This window comes from Mirounga leonina, unplaced genomic scaffold (assembly GCF_011800145.1).
Source record: "Mirounga leonina isolate KUSES-001 unplaced genomic scaffold, KU_Mleo_1.0 Mir_176, whole genome shotgun sequence".
Lineage (NCBI taxonomy): Eukaryota > Metazoa > Chordata > Mammalia > Carnivora > Phocidae > Mirounga > Mirounga leonina.
In genome coordinates this window covers 2,371,091-2,389,234 of record NW_023270454.1, presented here as the reverse complement: position 1 = coordinate 2,389,234, position 18,144 = coordinate 2,371,091, and the positions used below count along the sequence as shown (strand labels likewise).

General features: G+C 56.6%; 1 protein-coding gene and 1 long non-coding RNA gene across 2 annotated transcripts; one reads left to right on the top strand and one right to left on the bottom strand.

The window, feature by feature from the left end:
• Nucleotides 1–1,620: 1,620 nt before the first annotated feature.
• Nucleotides 1,621–12,109, bottom strand: LOC118022076. The gene is made up of 6 exons (XR_004682373.1): nt 11,937–12,109; nt 11,730–11,794; nt 11,144–11,309; nt 5,374–5,487; nt 3,157–3,234; nt 1,621–2,259 (listed from the first exon to the last, which is right to left on the bottom strand). It is a non-coding gene; the product is annotated as an uncharacterized LOC118022076 (long non-coding RNA).
• PHYHIP (phytanoyl-CoA 2-hydroxylase interacting protein) lies at nt 5,946–12,429 on the top strand. Its single transcript, XM_035022524.1, has 4 exons — nt 5,946–6,328; nt 7,564–7,738; nt 9,886–10,003; nt 11,699–12,429. Exons 1-4 carry the CDS (start codon nt 6,164–6,166, stop codon nt 12,231–12,233), a joined length of 993 nt encoding a protein of 330 aa, XP_034878415.1. The 5' UTR covers nt 5,946–6,163; the 3' UTR covers nt 12,234–12,429.
• Nucleotides 12,430–18,144: the final 5,715 nt, after the last annotated feature.

Below are 18,144 nucleotides of genomic sequence, written 5' to 3'. Positions count from 1 at the left end.
GGGGAAATGAATGATTTTCTCTCTTCAATTTTAGAATCAAAATTTCTCATCTTTCTATTGTGATCATGTATTCCTTGTGTAATAAAAAGCTATTAAAAATAAAACTGCAGCAGAAGGGCATCTGGACGGTTGTCTGGTTTCACATAGCGTTCGTTCTATTTGAGTTGTTAAGCTCTCTTCTCCCCATGTGTTTTCTCATGTGATTTGAAGAGCAGTTCTCAGAGGTAGGAAGCAGCAGAAGCCCTGATAGGGTCTGTGCCTTCCCCTGAGGCTATCACACAGCTCCACAAAAGCGCATTCAGTTGGCTACTGTTCACCCTTGGGACACATGATCTCATGCGCACTCCGCGTGCCATCCTGGGAAGGTGGGAGGCAGAGCTGTGCTAGGACACGTCTTCCTTTTAAGGGGGGAACCGAGTCTCAGAGAACCTGACTTTTGCTCACACCAACCCTCAGGTTAGTTGTAGGGCCAAGTTTTGGTCCAGATGTCTGGTGCTGGCCATAACCATGAGACTACGTTTTGCATCCCTTCAAAATTGCAACATTTCAGTGTAGGTGTGTGAGGGGCAGGACCTACTTATGTTTGGCCAAGGGAGTGCTTAATCCTGTCTCAGTGTAATGCACCATGCTGCATTCTGTGGTTCAGGATCTGACCAAACTTGCTTGGGTTCTCCACACCCATTTAGGGAAGGATTGGCTTCTGCTTGTCTTTGCTTTCTGTAAAATATTCACGTTTGCTCCACTGTCACCTCCTCTAACCTTTGCTGCTTGCTGATGTCTGCAGCCCCCAAGTCCCTCTCGGTGAGTGTCCCTTGCACTCAGCTCATGCCTTCTATGGCACTCTGAGCCCTCAGCCAGAACCTGACAGGTCCGCCCGCTGCCCCTGCACCAAGCCCTCCCCACCCCCCACCATGTTCCTGCTTCCACAGTCCCCTCTTGGCTGTGCTCTGGCTGGACTCCAGCTGGTTCTGACTCCTCCTTCTCTGAATCCTTATCTGTACCCTGCAATTTGGTTGTATATTTCTTGTTCTTTATGTCCACCTTTCCTCCCCCTAAAAGACCACGGGCTCCTTGCAGGCAGACACTATTAATAATGATGGCAATGACAACAGTTCTGATGGGTCACTGGGCCCTTCTTGTGTACCAGGCCCACAGCTGAGTGATTTACATAATTTCTCATTCAGTATTTATTGTCTCATTTGACAGATGAAGAAATCGAAGCTCTGAGAGGTTGAGTAACTTGTCCAAGATCACCCAGCTAGAAAGTGATAGAACTGGAATTTTAACCAAATCTGTCTGACTGTAAAGCCCATGCTTTTCCACACTGTGCATACTCTTGTCACTGTTGGTTGTTTGATTCAGATTTCCTTGAGTGCTCTTCACAGTGGCGTCTCTGAGGTTTTCATCGGGTGGTAGAAAAGCCGCCTGTCAATAAGAGAGCAGATAGTATTCTCCGTAGCCCAGATGGTTGGTTGGGATGAGAACACTCCAAGCTCCCTGTGTGTTCTTCCCACCCCCACTTTCTTGCCTCTGCACACCCTTCGCTGCCCCACAACCTCTCTCTCTCTCTCTCTCTCTCTCTCTCTCTCTCTCATTCCTTTCCCTGGGGACACCTGAGCAGCCAGAGGACTCTCCCTAGATGATCGGGGATCTTCTACGGGTGTAATATCTTTTGATAGAGTTGGTAAGAAAATGGAGCCATGGATCAGCCAAAGTCCCCGCAGAGAGAATCCGGACTGAAGACGAACCCCCGTACTCCTTTCCCGTCACAGCTCACCTTCCCTTCCCCCAGTCAGAATCCTTGTTTGGGGGCTCCCAAGCCTCTGGGCTCAGCCCCACCCCTCTCCCAGCATCCTAAAGTTCGGGGGCTGCATTCAAGCGAGAGATTTCCAAGTCGAGGTGTGTTGGAGGGACTTCTGAGGGCAGCTTGTTCTGGAAGAACTGGGGTAAAAGTGGCAGCCACCGCCGCTGTCTCTGAGGACATCAGCGGAGCTTCCTGGGAGACCCTCTGCCCTTTCCCCTCCCACCAGCCCAGGCGAGCAGGGACCAAGCTTGCTTATTGTCACCTGACGCTGGGCAGCCTCTGATCCCATTGGTGGAGCCAGATTCGGTCTGGCTCTCCCGTTCTTTCTCGCCTTCTCTGCCTCTCACTCTCCTCCACGCTGCTGTGATTTCGCTCTTGCCTCCCCTTGCGCTCGGCTGGGAAGATCGCCTGTCTGGGGGCAGTAGCCGTGCGCTGCAGAGCCAGGCAGGAGCTGCCTGCGGGGCATGGAAGAAGCCTCTTTGGCAGCCTCGAGAGGAGCGGGAGGAGCGAGCGAGCGCCGCTGCCTGTGACCCCGGCATCGCCGCTGCCCCTCTCCCTGGGGAGAGCACGTCCGCACAGAGGGCTCTCCCTTCCCTCCCTTCCAGGTCTTCCTCTGCAGAGCCCCGTGGAGCCAGGTGAGTGCCCTTCCTCCCAGAGCATCCCACTGTCAATTCTGAGAGGGACTGAGGGGGTAAGGGGCTAGGAGCTGGGGGCACCAGGGGCCAGCCACTGCCCACGGTGCCCACCTGGATTGCCAGGGCCAACGACCTTGTCCCCTGTCCCCCAGGGCCTTGGCAAAGGGATTAACAGCTGGGTCCCGTCCCCAGGGGCACCACAGTTAGTCACCCCGTGACCATTCTGCTGCAGTCAGCGATGCCAACAGGGAGAGTGGGGTGGGGGAAGATTCCCCCCCGGCTTGTGGGTGGCTTTTCTGGAGGGGCATGGGCAAGGGGTATCGGTGTGTACAGCATGTATGCATGCTTGCGAGGCCACTGGAGGTTTGCTTGCGTAGATAGTTCTGTATGCACACACTTAGGCTCTTGTGTGGGTTTCCACTGCTGGCTGGCATGTTTAGGGACATATGTTTCTTGTACACGTGAGCTACGTGTGTGGGGGGATCACTTATCCGAGTAGCCTCTGGGTTGTGTGGGTGGGGGCAGAGTGAGGCAGTATATTTATGGGGTGGACATACCACTTGTCATGGGTGTGGGAGGACATGTTGAGGGAGGGAGTGCATGTAACCCAAGGGTTTCTGTGTGGGGAGGGGCAGCTCCAGAGCAGAAAGGGGTAGGTAGGTGGAGAGCGTGGGCAGAAGCCGCTGGCCGTGCGCAGACCCACGTAGGTGTGCAGACCTGTCGGCGTGTGGAGGATCAGGGCTGGCAGAGTGTGGCTAGGGACAAACCACGTTTTCAAAGTCTGGGTCTTCGAGCCTGGAGAAGATTGGAGAGAGAATACCAGAATCTGGGGAGGGGTTGACGTGCGTGTGAGTGTACATGCGTGTGCAAGCCGGCATACGGGGCGCATGCCTTCTGTGGAGGTAGCACACGTGCATGTTGGCGCCTGTGGCTTTCTTTTTCTTCCCCCAAATATGGCTTGCGAGAAGGTGTGCGTATATGTGTGTGCGTGAGCCTCTGGACTTCAACACGTGTGGGTCTGTGTGGAGGTGACAGCTTGTAGAGGGCAAACTGTGGGACATTCTTAGAATGTGGAAGGGGGTGGAGGCACCTGAGTGCGTAGGTGAGTGCGTGGGACCGAGAAGGTCCGAGGAGGTGTGCGCAGGTCTTGTGTGGCAGGTGTGGGTGGGCACACTTGGTGCATGTGTGCGTGTGTGCGTCTGCGTGTGGGTGTGTAATGCTTGTCTTGGCAGTGCGGCTGTTCCTCAGGTGCTGTCTCAACCTGTCCCTCACACCCCGACCTTCCCCAGTCATGGGCTTGGAGAACTGGGGCTCACACCCACCCTTGGTCCACCCTGGCATTGCTGTTCTCCCAAGTGTCACTCACGGCCACTCTCCCAAGCTAGCACGAGGGAGTAATCTTAGCTCTTCTAGAACTGTAGAAAGGAAAGGATGAGCCAGGTCCTGCGGAGCCCCCCGCCCCGTGGCTGGCCCTGTCTCTGGGGGAGAGTCTGAGGAGAGGAGTATTGAGGCAGAAATAGGTGCCCACCTGTGGGGTGGGCATAGATTGAATCTGCTGTGGGTGGGAGGTGGTCCCTCAGGTCCTCTGTGGGGTGGGAGTGTGTCTGCGTTGGTGTGTTGTGTTGGTGCATGTGTGTGTGTGTGCATGTGGGTGCATGCGTGTATCTCCCTGGGGAGCTCCTCACTGGGAGCCCAGAGGATGGCAACTCCCCCAGTCTCCACATCTGTCCCCATGAATTATAAACTGGTTTATTATCATACAGCTGTTTCCCAATCCTATTCTGCTTTTCTCGGGGATGGACCTGGTAGCACCCCCATGCTTGTTTACCACAGGATTCCCTGCGCACAAGCCACTGACATTTGGCTAAATTTCACGACAGGCAGGCTCATAATTTAGGGTAGGAAGCCAAAAGGAAACATGGGCTCAGGGAGCACCCTGGAACGGGTGAAAGGCATCACCCATATCCTTCCCCCTATGCCTGCCACTCAGGCAGCCCACGGATGAATTTAGAGATACCAGGCTCCACAACAGATTAACTGACAGGCAAGTGTGGGTTGGATCTTCTGGAAGCTATAAATAGAAGTCCCTGCTTTCGAAGGCACAAGGTACCCTCACCCCTCCCGCCTGGGCAAAGAGAGAAGAAGCAGAAAGGGGAGGAAAGGAAACAACATTCCAGAAAGCTGAGGTGTGCTGGGACGGGGCTTGGGAATGAACCGGGAAACCACGAGCTCCACTGGGCACTAAGCAAACGCCCGGGAGCTAGTCCAACCCACGTTCGTGTTCTTGTCCCAGAGACAGTCCCGCCCCGCTCCCTCCCCATCTCTCTTCCCACCCTGTTCCAGAGCCAGGCCACAATCAGGGCCAGAGTTGGCTCTTCCTAGCTAAAGCCCAGGTGAGTGCCAGGGTGTGGACTAGCAGCCCAGGTGGAAGCGAAGGGGTGAGAAAAGAGGAAAGGTGAGAGAAAATGTAGCTACTGGAAAGGGAAGGATAGAAGGAAGAAAGATAAATAACAGTGAAACCATGTGTAGCTACGCATATACACATGGCATGTATCACACACACACTCACATGTGCGCATACAGCCTTTGCTTAATGATAGAGAGTTTGGGCTCTGGGGGCCCCTGGGTGGCTCGGTCGTTAAGCGTCTGCCTTCGGCTCAGGTCAGGATCCCGGGGTGCTGGGATCGAGCCCCGCGTCGGGCTCCGCGGGAAGCCTGCTTCTCCCTCTCCCGCTCTCCCTGCTTGTGTTCCCTCTCTCACTGTGTCTTTCTGTCAAATAAATAAAAAAGATCTGAAAAAAAAAAAAAAAAGAATTTGGGCTCTGGAGTCAGATGTGAGTTCAAATCACTTTATAGCTGCATGACCTCTAGCATCTCGGTATCGCCCCAACCTCAGTGAACTCATCTGTAAAATGGGGATAATAAAAGTACCTACCTATGGCGAGGCTTGCATGAGATGATGCTTGGGCGATTATCGCCACATATCAGCCTGTCGTAGATGTCAAAGGCAAAACGAATTATTCAAACGAGTCAAGCAACAGAGGATCAGCTGAAAGGGAAGAGTGATAGTTGCAAAGTTAGGGGCGGGAGAAGAGCTGTGGCCCATGCTGCCTCCTCCCACCACTGGCGTATCCACGTGCATCTCCGTGGCGCTTGGACTCCCAGCTTGGTCTTGGTGACCCTCCCTGAGTCACCCCGAGGGAGAAGGGAGGCCTGAGCCTGAGCGACCTGGCACCCTTGGCCTCTTGGCTGCCAGGGCCCTCTGCCCGCCTCAACCCTCACACGGGTCTCCTCAGTGGGCGCTTCCTATCTCTCCTACCCAGCCTCATACAGTTCTCTCCACCCCCACCCCTTCCTCTTTTCACGCCTGCTGGCTGAGGGCCCCCCTCCTCGGCTCCATCTGCTGTGAATCTGTCCTGCCCCGTGTTTGCAGCATTCCCACTGCCTCTGCCACCTGTCAGGTGCCGTCTGCTCTGCAGACCCCTCTGAGGAGAGCCAAGAGCCCCCCTAGGGGGGATACCCCATCTCACCCTTGGTCCTACCCCTCCATCTTCCCATGCACTCTTCCCATCTGATTTGATGAGGCAGGTGCAATCAGTGGATTTCCAAGGTTCCAATTTGCAAGGGATGCTGGGAACACGACATTCCAGAAAACTCTGGTGGGGAGGAAGGGGCTACTGCTTCCTCTCCCCTCAGTCCCCACAGGAGCCAAGCCAGAGGGGAGCATGGAGCTGCTGTCCACGCCCCACAGCATCGAGGTCAACAACATCACCTGTGACTCCTTCCGCATCTCCTGGGCCATGGAGAACAGTGACCTGGAGAGGGTCACCCATTACTTCATTGACCTTAACAAGAAGGAGAACAAGAACTCCAACAAGTTCAAGCACCGGGTGAGTGAAGGGTGCGCAGAGGGCCTCTTGCTCATACCCCTCCTTGAAGGAGGCAGGGTAATGGAGCGCTTGCTGGTGGGTGATGGTTGGGAGTCCGACAGGCCTGGTTCAAACCCAGGCTCTTCTCCCAGTGTAATCTTAGGAAAGTTATTTAGCCTCACTGAGCCCAAGTTCCCTCACTGGTAAAAAGGGAATAATAATGCCAGCCCCCGCAGGCTTGTGAGAGGCTTCAGTGAGGTAATGTTTGCGTGGTGTCTGGCTTGGGGCCCAGCCCCCGTGAACGCCATTATCAGCATCACGACTTGGGCTTCAGACAGGGCAGGAAAACCTGAGGGGGGCCACAGACATCACACCGGGGGCTGGAGTCTCAGGGTATGACAAAGCCCCCGACTCAGGAAGCAGCTTTGTTGTTGACTGTGTGGGCAACATAGGCCATGGGAGGGCTGGGGCCCTTTGCTTGGTCCTCATTGACCCCTCCCTCTTGGGCCGCCGTGATCCTCTCTGCCCCTGGCCCTCCGGCCTACTGGTGGCTGGGTTTAAGAAAGCAGCATGGGAGAGTCCTCTGCTGGCTGGGGTGTCCTTTCCCTGGGTTAAAGCCGGGATGGGGGTGGGTGGGAAGAAGGCTCCCATCTCCTCAAGCTGGCAGAGAGGAAGGGGGAAGAGTGAGGTGGGAAGGAGCTGGTTCCCACGACGACTGCATCATGTGGGTTACTCACCCTCTCTCTCTTTGGAACTGGCTCTCTCGATCTGGGTGTCTTTTGGCAGGCCAGTTGCCACGGTGACGTGAATGTTCAACACCACCCCCTTAACCCTCCCCCCCCAAAGAATAAGGCATATTTTCCCTTCCTCCCTGGCTCTCAGCATTTGCCGTTGCCGTGGAGACGGCACTGCAGTGTGCAGAGCTCTCGAAGTCTCCCTCAAAAACGGAGGTCTCGCCGCCCTCAACTTTTCGGCCTCCACCCCCGTGGCCTTTCTCCTTAGTTCCCAAGAGAACGGGCATCAGGGGGCATTACTGAGGGGTGGAGGGCTGGGGGGTATCTGTATGGCCTTCCCAATGGCCACTGCTTGCTTCCGCAGGAAAATGGTGGCCAGGGCGCCGAGCCATTGAATCTCTGAGATTTTGGCCCTCCTCGGGCAGCCTAGGGGCCATCTGGGGAGCGTGAGGTCTGGAGGAATGCCAAGATTGGGCGCGACCCCCAGTTTGACTCTCGGCTCTTCTGCATCCCATTTCTCAGGATGTCCCCACCAAGCTTGTGGCCAAAGCCGTGCCACTGCCCATGACAGTAAGAGGCCACTGGTTCCTGAGCCCCCGCACGGAGTACAGCGTGGCTGTGCAGACGGCCGTGAAGCAGAGTGACGGGGAGTACCTCGTGTCCGGCTGGAGCGAGACGGTGGAGTTCTGCACCGGGGGTGAGGCCGTGCTGTCTCGCTGCTTTGACACATCGGTCTTTTTATTTTTTTTTAAAGATTTTATTTATTTATTTGAGAGAGAATGAGTGACAGAGAGCACGAGAGGGAAGAGGGTCAGAGGGAGAAGCAGACCCCCCGCTGAGCAGGGAGCCCGATGCGGGACTCGATCCCGGGACTCCAGGATCATGACCCGAGCCGAAGGCAGTCGCTTAACCAACTGAGCCACCCAGGCGCCCTGACACATCGGTCTTAGTTAGGGTCGGGAGGGGGCTGCGTCTTAACCCAGCAGACGCTATGAGCACCTGCTGAACGCGGGCACCATGCTTCGGCCATCAGGGAGGCACCCCAATGAGATCCGCCCCCGCCCCCCGCCAAGCCCACAGTCTGACATGGAGAGGGGGGGAGGCAGACGTCATCACTGCTAGTTGGGCTGCCAACACCGCTTCGGAACAGGGATGCACTTCCTTTTCGGGCTCGGGGCAAGCATGCTGTTTTGAATTGTGGTAAAATATGCATAACACAAAGTTTCCCGTTTTAACCAGTTAAGCGTATGGGTCAGTAGTATTAAGTACGTTCACAGTGGTTGTGCAACCAATCTCCAGAACTTTGTCATCTTCCCAAACTGAAACTCTACACCCACTGCACGACAGCTCTCCTCCTCACTTCAGCCCCTGGCAACCACCATTTCACTTGTGTCTCTGTAACTTTGACTCCTCTCGGTAGCTCCTGCGAGGGGGATCACGCAGCATTTGTCCTTCTGTGACTGGAGCATTAGTTCCGTTATTTCACTCGGCATCATGTCCTCAAGGTTCATCCATGTTGAGCATGTGTCAGAATGTCCTTCCTTTTTAAGGCTCAATAATACCCCGTTGTATGTATAGACCACACTTTGTTTATCCATGATAGGTCGAAGGACAGTCAGTAAGTAATAATAATAATAATCCCATTTGCTCATCCTGAGCCCCCACTTAGCCTGGGAACCTGACCCCTACTTAGGGGTCCTGCAAACCCTCTTAGCAGAATTAAGTTGGCAAATTCCAGTCTGAACAAGCACCAGGCTTATGTGTACCTGGTAATGGATGACCCAGGATCTGCCCCACAAATAGTCCACTCTTTAGGTGTCCACAGGGGGAACCGCTCCAGATCTCTCTCTGTCACAAGGAAGGGGCAGGGAACATTCCTAGCCCCGGGCCTCTGAGGCTGCTGGCTCCATCCTCTGCCAAGGCCCATGCCCTAAGTCTCCTTGAGTTGCCATTCTTTTTCGAGCGGTGCTTTTTCTTAGCTCGGCTGCAAAACCCCACTCTGGAGGTGCTCCCACTCCTTGCGGGAAAAGCCTCTTGGTTTACCCCAGAACTCCACATGTAGTGGGAGTTTAATTCAAACTGGGGAGCTGGGGATGGCTGCAGTCCAGTCCCCACTACTCTTGCCAAACCCAGCACCCTGGCCAGGGCTGCATCAGCAAGGAGGAAAGGGCACCTTTTTCTAATTTGTACAAAGGCCCTGTCTTGGCTGGCAGCAGCCCTGCCTGAGCCTCAGGGCCCCAGACGCTGGTCCTGGCCCTGGGAAGTGTCTGGTCTTACCATCCTGTCTCCAGCCTTCCCTGCTTCTCCCAGGATGCCGAAGCAGTCACTGCCTCCGACCCTGCTCTGGCTACCCACTCACGTCAGTGCTCAGCAGGCCCCTCGTGAGCCCCTACCTATAATGACAACTGGCTTCCGTGCGGGTGGTATGGATGGCCTTCTACCTGCTGGATTTGGGGAGCTCCCCCTAGGGGACCTCAAATTCTCCCCTCTCAATCCTTCTTTTGCTTGCTGGTGTTCTTCACATGAGGATGGCCAGGGATCACAGCTCCTGGGGCCCCCAGCATGACTGTCTAACTGGGCAGCCCCTGCCCCTTTCTGACTCAGAGAGCTGAGCCTTTGGCAATGAGAGTGCAGGGGTGATGAGGACAAACAGCATCCAGCTGTCCATGTTCCCAGCTGGGCCACCTGGCTTGCTCCTATGTGGTCCAAGGTGCTGTGACTGTTTGGTATTCCCTGTTGCTCTGAGGACGGAGGTGGGCTGACATACTCCGTGTGCAGTGGGTGAGTGTGGGGGCATGAGGCTGTGATACCCAGCCTGGCCCTTACCAGCCGGGACTCTTGCAGATTATGCCAAGGAGCACCTGGCCCAGCTGCAGGAGAAGGCTGAGCAGATTGCAGGCCGCATGCTCCGCTTCTCCGTCTTCTACCGCAACCACCACAAGGAGTACTTCCAGCACGCCAGGTACGGCGTGGCCCCCAGCAGGGGCCTGGGTCTCGCCTTCCGCCCCTGGCTCTGCTTTGCCTGGACAGCCCTGGCTGTCTGATGTCACGCCCACCTTGTCTTTGCCAGACCCTCCTACGGAGTCCCTATGGCCTCTTATCACAGGCTGGCTCTGGGGGGATGGCTGGCTGCTGGGGATTGGGCTCCAGGGGAGGAGAGAGCTCTCAGGATGGGGATGCCTGGGGGAACCATGCGAACTGGCCTGGGTGAACAAGATCTTGGGTTTGCTCCTCCTTTGGGACAGTTCCTTTCACTGGCTTCTAATGCCAAGGGTCAGCTGTCTCTCCAGTTCAGGCCCTGGGTCCCAGGGGGAGGTGGTGAGGGGAGCACAGGGTGAGAGGATTCTGTGCATGAAGCGTCCTAGTTTTCAAACTGTGTGCTGCGGAGGCTGGAGACTCCAGGGAGGTGTCACAGGGCATTTTAGGGGGGTATTGAGGGGTTGTTGAGGAAATTAGGGTGAGGCTCGGTGGGCCCCACATCTATCGATCAACTGGAGCAGCTTCAATTTCACTGCTTATCGACTGCCTATGTATAATATCTTTTGGGGAAGAAAGAGAGGGGCTCTGTAGTCCAAAAATATTTGATCCAATTGATGATCTGGTCCAACCCTTTCAGCCTACAGATGGGGAGCCTGAGGCGCAGAGAGCCAGTAAGTCACTAGTCACCTGGGACATCCAGGACCTGGCAAGGGTGAAGCCGGGTCTGGGGCTGCCCACCCTCCCCAGGCCTGCTGACACCGCCCCAAGTCCATGTCCTTCTAAGGCTGGGCTAGGGCAACCTGTTAGTCTTACTGTCTTTGTCATTGCATTCAGCTGGGGGTGGGGTGCTCCCACCCTACCCCAGCATGGCAGGGAGCTAATGGGGTCTTTGGTTTTTGTACTAAAGAAGAGAGGCAGCAAGGTGAGTGGTGAGCACACTGGCCCAGTTCCAGCTCCTTTCTCAGCAAGCACGCAAGAGAGAGAAAGCACCCATATGTGCCAGGATGTAAAGATGAATAAAGGGCAGAGTCCCCCCTCTTGAAAACCTCAGAGTCTATCAGCGGGACAGTACAGACAGACGGAATGTAAGAAGTACGTGTGATTGTTGGGTAAAATTCAGTACCTGCACGTAGTAGGCAAAGTTTTGTTGAATACAAGTGCCTGATGTTCCTGATGAAGATTTTGGAGAGGAGGGGACACCTGTGCTGGGCCTGGAAGGATGATTAGGAGTTTGCTGGGCCAGGTGAAGAGAGGTCCAGGGAAAGGCAGTCCAGGCAGAGGGAAGAGCACTGCAAAGGCACAGAGGCAGGAAAGTTGGGGTTCACGTGTGGCTGGAGAATGTTACTTGTGGGCGTGGGGGTGGTGGGAGGTGGGGTCAGAAAGACCAGACCTTGATGGCCTTGCTTTTCATGAAAGCTCCATCAAAGGGTTTTAAGATGGGGAGTGGTAGGTTCAGACCTCTCCTCTGTGAAGGAGTGGCTTGCATCAGCCCATCTCCAGGGCTCTCCCTGCTCTCACATTCTGGAATGTTCTATTTGCGACTGATGGAGGCGGCAGCTGGTGGGAGAGCTGGGAGCTGGGCTGGCTTCCTTCTCAACCACACACAGCAGCCAAGCGTCAGCCCAGCTAACCAGCGGCATTTTCTCTTCCCTTTGGCATTTTTCCCCGGGGTGGGTAGGACCCACTGCGGGAACATGCTGCAGCCCTACCTGAAGGACAACAGCGGCAGCCATGGCTCCCCAACCAGCGGCATGCTCCACGGGGTCTTCTTCAGCTGCAACACAGAGTTCAACACAGGCCAGCCTCCTCAGGACTCCCCCTATGGCCGCTGGCGCTTCCAGATCCCTGCCCAGCGCCTTTTCAACCCCAGCACCAACCTCTACTTTGCGGACTTCTACTGTATGTACACAGCTTACCACTATGCCATTCTGGTGCTGGCCCCCAAAGGCTCCCTGGGGGACCGCTTCTGCCGTGACCGCCTGCCCCTCCTGGACATTGCCTGCAACAAGTTCCTGACCTGCAGCGTGGAGGATGGGGAGCTGATCTTCCGCCATGCCCAGGACCTCATCCTGGAGATCATCTATACCGAGCCCGTTGACCTGTCCCTGGGCACCCTGGGGGAGATCAGCGGGCACCAGCTCATGAGCCTGTCCACTGCTGACGCCAAGAAAGACCCCAGCTGCAAGACCTGCAACATCAGTGTGGGCCGCTAGGGACTCCTGGGGAGCTGGGGGGCTAGGGAGAGATGACAGGCAGGGTGGCGATGGGTGGCATAGGTTCAGGGAGCTGGCTTTCTCTCCCCTGCCCCCCCCCCAGCTCCCTCCACGCCACAGCCTCCCCCTTTCCCACCCCGTGGCATTAGAGGCAACAGAGGGTGTCCCCTTGGTAGGCGTGGCCTATTCACCCCTGGTGGACTTGGTAACGCTTCTTAGCCTCCGTAGGTTGGTGGAAGGAGGGTAGATTTCTGAAGATTTCCCCATTCCTGGTTTCCCTGTCCTGCTGTTTCTTGCTTCATCCCGGCCTCCACCTCATGGAAACTTACAGCCTGGGGGCTGTCGCTGAGCAGCCACCCCGGGCCAGAGCCCAAGTGTTGTTTGCCCGCCCCCAGAGGCGCTGCAGAGAGCTGCGGGTGCTCCTCTCCAGCCCCGCCCACCCCACTCAGGGCCAACCACAGGATACCGCTCCCCTCTGTGCCGGCCCGGGGGGCTTCTGACTCCAGGCCTGGCCCTTTCCCTTTATACATAGTCTCCTGCACCGCTCTGACCCCCCCAGCACCCTCTTCCTGCATGGGGAGAGCTGTCCCTCCCCTTCTCCACCTGCCCTCTAGAAAGGGGCCCTCTTTTTCCTCCTGGCTTTGGGGGCTCCGGGCTGTTGGGACTTTTCCTTTCTCCTCTGGAGATGATGTGTACCCCAGCGTACCTTCTCCCTTGCTCAGAGCACTGAGGTCTGCGGTGGCAGCCACTGGGGTCGAGGAGGGGGCCAGAGACCCCTGAGACCCAGAGGTAACCCTTCTCAGCCGGAAGGGGGCCGCCTCCTGCCCCGAGGGGACCCAGTGTGGAACTAGAATTGAGGGCTTTCCCAAGAGCCCCGGCACCCTGCCTGACTGTGCGCTTTGCTCGCTCTCTCTGCCACGGGGCCGTGACTGCACCCTGCCTGCGTGTGATCGGGACTGTGGCTTCCCTGCCACCGCACCTCACGCCCCGCCCACCGGCACCGTCTGCTGCCCACCGCCAGCCCGTTGGCAGAGAGCCCCTTCCCTGGGGAGTTCTTGGAGATGGCTTCCTGGGCCTCCCAGCGTTTTCGCCTATTTCCTACTTTGGTATGGGTCATGAGGGTGGTGAGGGTGGACCCCTGGGATAAACGAACCAAGTCGGCGGGCAGGTGGAGGTGTGCATGGAGGCAGCTAGCTGTTCAGGGGATGGTGGAGGTGATGGCAGGCAGAGGACAGCAGCCCCCACAGTGACAGCCAGATCCCCGTGATGAAGTACCGAAGGGGCCAGAAGGCCAACAAGGCCATATCTCAGTAAGGGTGCAGGTGGGACAGCTGGTCGCCTCTTGTGTAGCCACAGGGAGTGGTGTGGTCAGCTGTCTCGGTGGCACGGAGCAGGTCTGGGGGCCCTGGGAGAAGCATGGAGGAGAGGTCATGGGCCCCCAGGCCTTTTCCCCCTCTGCTGACTGCGTTGCTCTGGGGGGTGGCCCACTGCTCTCCCCTGGCCCTGTGTCTGCCCTGAGCTGGGGGCACACCCGCCTTGTTGTGCTTGCGACGTGCATCAATAAACCACCATGGCCTGAGAGCCCCGAATCTCTTTGAGCTCTGGGAGGGGTGGGGTAGGCAAGTTGTACAATCACAGAGGAACTCAACTGGGGATGTCCCCCAGGACAAGACATCTGGAACTGTCTCCAAGGTGTTCCAGATCTTGCTGTGGGAGGCAGGGCTCAGAAAGCAAAGCCGTATCTCTAGCTTAGAAGGGACTTTGGAGGTCTTTTGGTGCTACCCTGCACTTTGCGGAAGGGGAAACTGAGGCCTTATGAGAGGGGAACGTGTGGCAATCTGAAGACCTTAGCAAGGTCCCCTATTTGGAGCCCTTCCCAATGCAGCAGCCTGCCACTGCGTCAGACCCAGATGCTGCTGAATTTCCCTCGCCCAGAGCCCAACTCTCCCCTCCCCAGCAGGGCTCCTCATTTGCAGATCTGAGTCACCTCTGCGTCTATTATTATGGACTCATTAAAATGATCTTCTGCTGGAGTAGAAAAGCTCCAGAAAAATTAGAGTCACCTCACTGACACTGCCTGGCTCAGGACCAAATGAACATGTGTCATCCAGAGCTTGGGGCACAGCCTCCTTGGGCTAGGGGAATGCTGAAGGGCAAATGACCGCTTCCTGAGGGCCTACTATGGGCCAGGCATTTGGCCAAGTGCTTTCACACACATCAGCTTATGTAGTCTTCACAGTGGCCCTCTGCCATAGTATTCCCATTTAACAGATGAAGAAACTGAGGCACAAAAAAGTTAAATAAAAGGCTTGCCCATGTCTTACAGCTGGTAGGCAACAGTGCCTGGATTGGATTCAGAAGCTGGAATCTTCCCATTCCACTGTCCTGTCTCCCCTAGTGTCTGCCAGGAGCCGCCTGAGCAGTAAGACTATGGGCAGGCTGGTCTCAGCGCTTGGCCCTCTCAAGGGTCTCCCCTCTCCATCTCTTCTGGCTGATCAAGGCTGCACCTTGATCCTGAATAACACCAGGGGGGGCTGTGGAGTCACAAATGCCAAGGAGCCTTCTTTTAAAGGAGTAGTGGGCAGCACTGGGTGTCCAGAATTCCACAGACAGGGAATGACCTCCAGGGCCCATCCTTCCCTCCTCTGGTCAGGAGACCCCCACCCCACCCCAGAGGGGTTTTCAGAATCCTTCAGAGGTGCAGGCTTCAGTCTTCCTTTTGTGAACCCTCTGGGTTTCTTAGGGAAAGATTGGCTCCCAGTGTCCTCTTTAGTGGGGGATGAAGGCAGCGAACTGAGGGGGGGGTGGGGGTGGGGCCGCACGTAGTTTTCCCCAGAGAGCCTGCTTCTCGTTGCTCTCTCCAGATGGCTGCTCTGCTCTGCTCTCCGGTTGCTGGAGGCGCTTGTCAGAGCTGGGTCAGGGCACTGGCTGGAATCTGCCCTGAGGTCCCTTCTGGCCCCTGTCCCTCTAATCTGACCTGGTGGAAGGAGAGAGGTCTACGTGCGAGTGTGTGTGCATGGGCGTGCGCGCACACACACACACACACACACCACCTCCCTAGACTGGATTTAGAAGACACACATGGCTGCCACAGAGAGCCACAAAGTGAGGGATAACCCTGGACTGTAGCTGCCACCATCCGGCCGAGGGCCCCAAGTTAGCCCTGCTCCAATGCAGGCAGGGAGGGAAAATGAGGCAGTGGCCACCACGGGGTGCCTCCGGGTTACAAGCGGGGTGCTCTGCCGTGCGGGCACAAACACACAGACCCACCCAACGCATACACATGGCTACGTGCCCTCGTGCCCCCAGCTGTCGGTCTCTGTCTCTCCGCTCTGCCCATTCCTTCCCTACTGGGCCAGCATCTTTCTTTTCATCTTGGATGGATGACAGTCTCCCCAAGGTAGTGGGCAGGGAGGAGCCAGCTCTGAGGACCCTCACAGTTTCGTATGGTTTTGGTATGTGTCTCTTCTCCATGTTAGGAAAAAAGGTGGCTGGGGTCCCAAGGAAAGGGATGAGGAGGGACCATTCCCCCAAATGGAGGGAGGCCTTCAGGAAGCTGAGCTGAGGTGATTGGCCATAAAATAGCTTGGCCACAGCATCTGGAGGAGATTGGAACCAGATGTTCTGAGATGGGGGAGGGGAGGGTGTGGGACTGGGAGGAGGCTGGAGCAGGAGAAGCAGGCTGGTCAGTAGGAGGCTGAGATGGGGGGGCCTCGTGGCTCTCTGGAGAAAACATCTGGCTGCCCTCTCCCCACTCCCCAAGTCAGCACTACTATTTTTGCAAACTGGAGCAGCAAATCTTTTCACAGATTCTAGAACAGCCCTGTGTGTAGGGACAGTCAAGCACAGGGTGTGACTTGGGAGGTGCCCAGAAAGGCTACCAGCTAGCCAGAAATGTCTCCTGCTGCCCCACAAGCCCCGCCTTGCTGTGGGCTAAGCATGGCCTTCTCTGGCAGGAATCCTTCTGCCCTCAGCTCCTAATGCTCAACTGGAAACTAGTGTACCCAGAAGTTTCCTTTTTGCATAGAAAGAGAGTAGTCCAGGAACTGGAAAACTGTCTGGTAGAGGGAAGGAAAAGAAGGCGCAATTATGGAGAGCCTCCTATTTGCAGGCACTGTATCAGGATCTCCTCAAAGGGCATCTCATTGCTTCCCTGAATGTGTTGTCATTCCCCCGTCTAGATGAAGAAACTGAGGCTCAGAGATTTTAAATGACTCACCCAGGGGCACACAGCCACCAAATGGTAGAGCTTGTGTTCGAAACTGGCTATGTTTGCATGCAAGCTTTTGAACTTTTCGTGACACAGAAGCAGATAGGGGGAGGAGGAGGGGAAGGGAAAAGGGGGAAAGAGAAGGAGGAGAGCGGGGTGCGGGGCATGTGACTTTCCTCCTACTATAGTGGAGCCACACTTGGACCTAGAAGATCCCCCACCCCCCTGCTGGTGAGGAACCCCGCCCTCTGGCTGCTTGGAGACTAGACCCTGGGTTTTCTTGTCCACCTCAGCTGTGGCAGGAAGGGTTGCCGAGGACAGGGGAGAGGCTTGGGGAGCAGAGGCCCAGGGAGGAGGCAGCTGGCCAGCACCACTGGACAAAGGATGGCAGAGCCACGTCCCCTGACTGCCAGGCTAACGCTCTTGTCCCCGCCTCTGCGGGCTACAAAGGTGCTCCCAGAGGCAGGAGTCTGAAGCTCCAGGCTGTGCGCTAATCTCGAGCTGGGAGCACAGTCAGGGGCAGGTCCATCCCAGCTTTTCTGTTCCTGGCCATGCCCTCAGGACCAAGGGGGCCCTCAAGGACTTGCAGACAGTTGTAGGAGCAAGGGGACCTTCCTCTGACATGGAGTCAGCTGAGCTGCTGGGCAGCGCTGCCCGGAGCTGGTCTAGTCTAGAACCCTGAAGCAGCCAGAAGGTGAGGGTGGGTGGGGTTCTGAGAGCACATGCATTGATTAAGTTCTGGAATATGTATCAGTGGCCTGCGCCCAGCTCCTGAGCAGCCTCCACCACCCAGAGGCAGCCTCCGAAGATGGGCCCAGAGCGGACAGGGAAGGCCCACCAGCACGGTCCCTGCATCATTAGAGGGGTCTGAGTCTTTGGTGGTGATGGAGTCTTGGGACAGGCTGTGGCATGGCTGTTCAGAGTGGAGGGCCGGCTACTCTCTGTGGGCTGGAGCCCTTAAATCTGGGTGGGGTTAGGATCCTGGCTCCTTCTGGACATGTGGCTCGTGAACTGGGAGTATGGGTCTCTGAGCCTCAGAAGAACGTGGAGGGCTGGTGAGAGAGCTGTGACCACTGACTACAAATTCTGCTGTGGAGGAGCTGATGCCAAGTTGGTTGGCCAAGTGTCTGGGTGAGATGCCCAGGCAGCTCCAATGGTCTGGGGGCCTTTCCATCCCGCTCAGAGCCTCCAGGCTGTCCGGAGCGCTGAGGTCAGAGGAGGTGGGGGCAGGGAACGGTGGCCACACGTCCCAGGCTGTGACCTCCCTGGAACAATAGGCGGTAACCCTTCAGCCCATCACCCCCTCCCTTGCAGGACCTCCCGGGCTCATCTGCCGTCAGGACTGGATGAGAGAGTGGCAGCCTGACAGTGGGAGCAGGCCAGCTTCCTAGAAGGAGAGGGTCCTGCCTACACATCGGGTGCCAGCAATGTGTCTGGTCTCCACTACTGCATTCTGCTAAAAGGGCCTGTCTGGGGTGCACCATACTATGCTGCTGCCTGGGGGTAGGTCCCCTCCCACAGTCCAGAGAGCTTCTAGCCCAACACGGGCCTCTGCAATAGGGAGGGGCTTGAGGCCAGGAAAAGACCTACAGACCCACCGAAGGATCTCAGGGAGCCCCAGGGCTGGGAACAGGATGCCTGGCCCTCTCTGAAATAGGGGAGTGGCCAGCCCAGGCCAAAGAAGCCAGGTCCTCTCTCTGC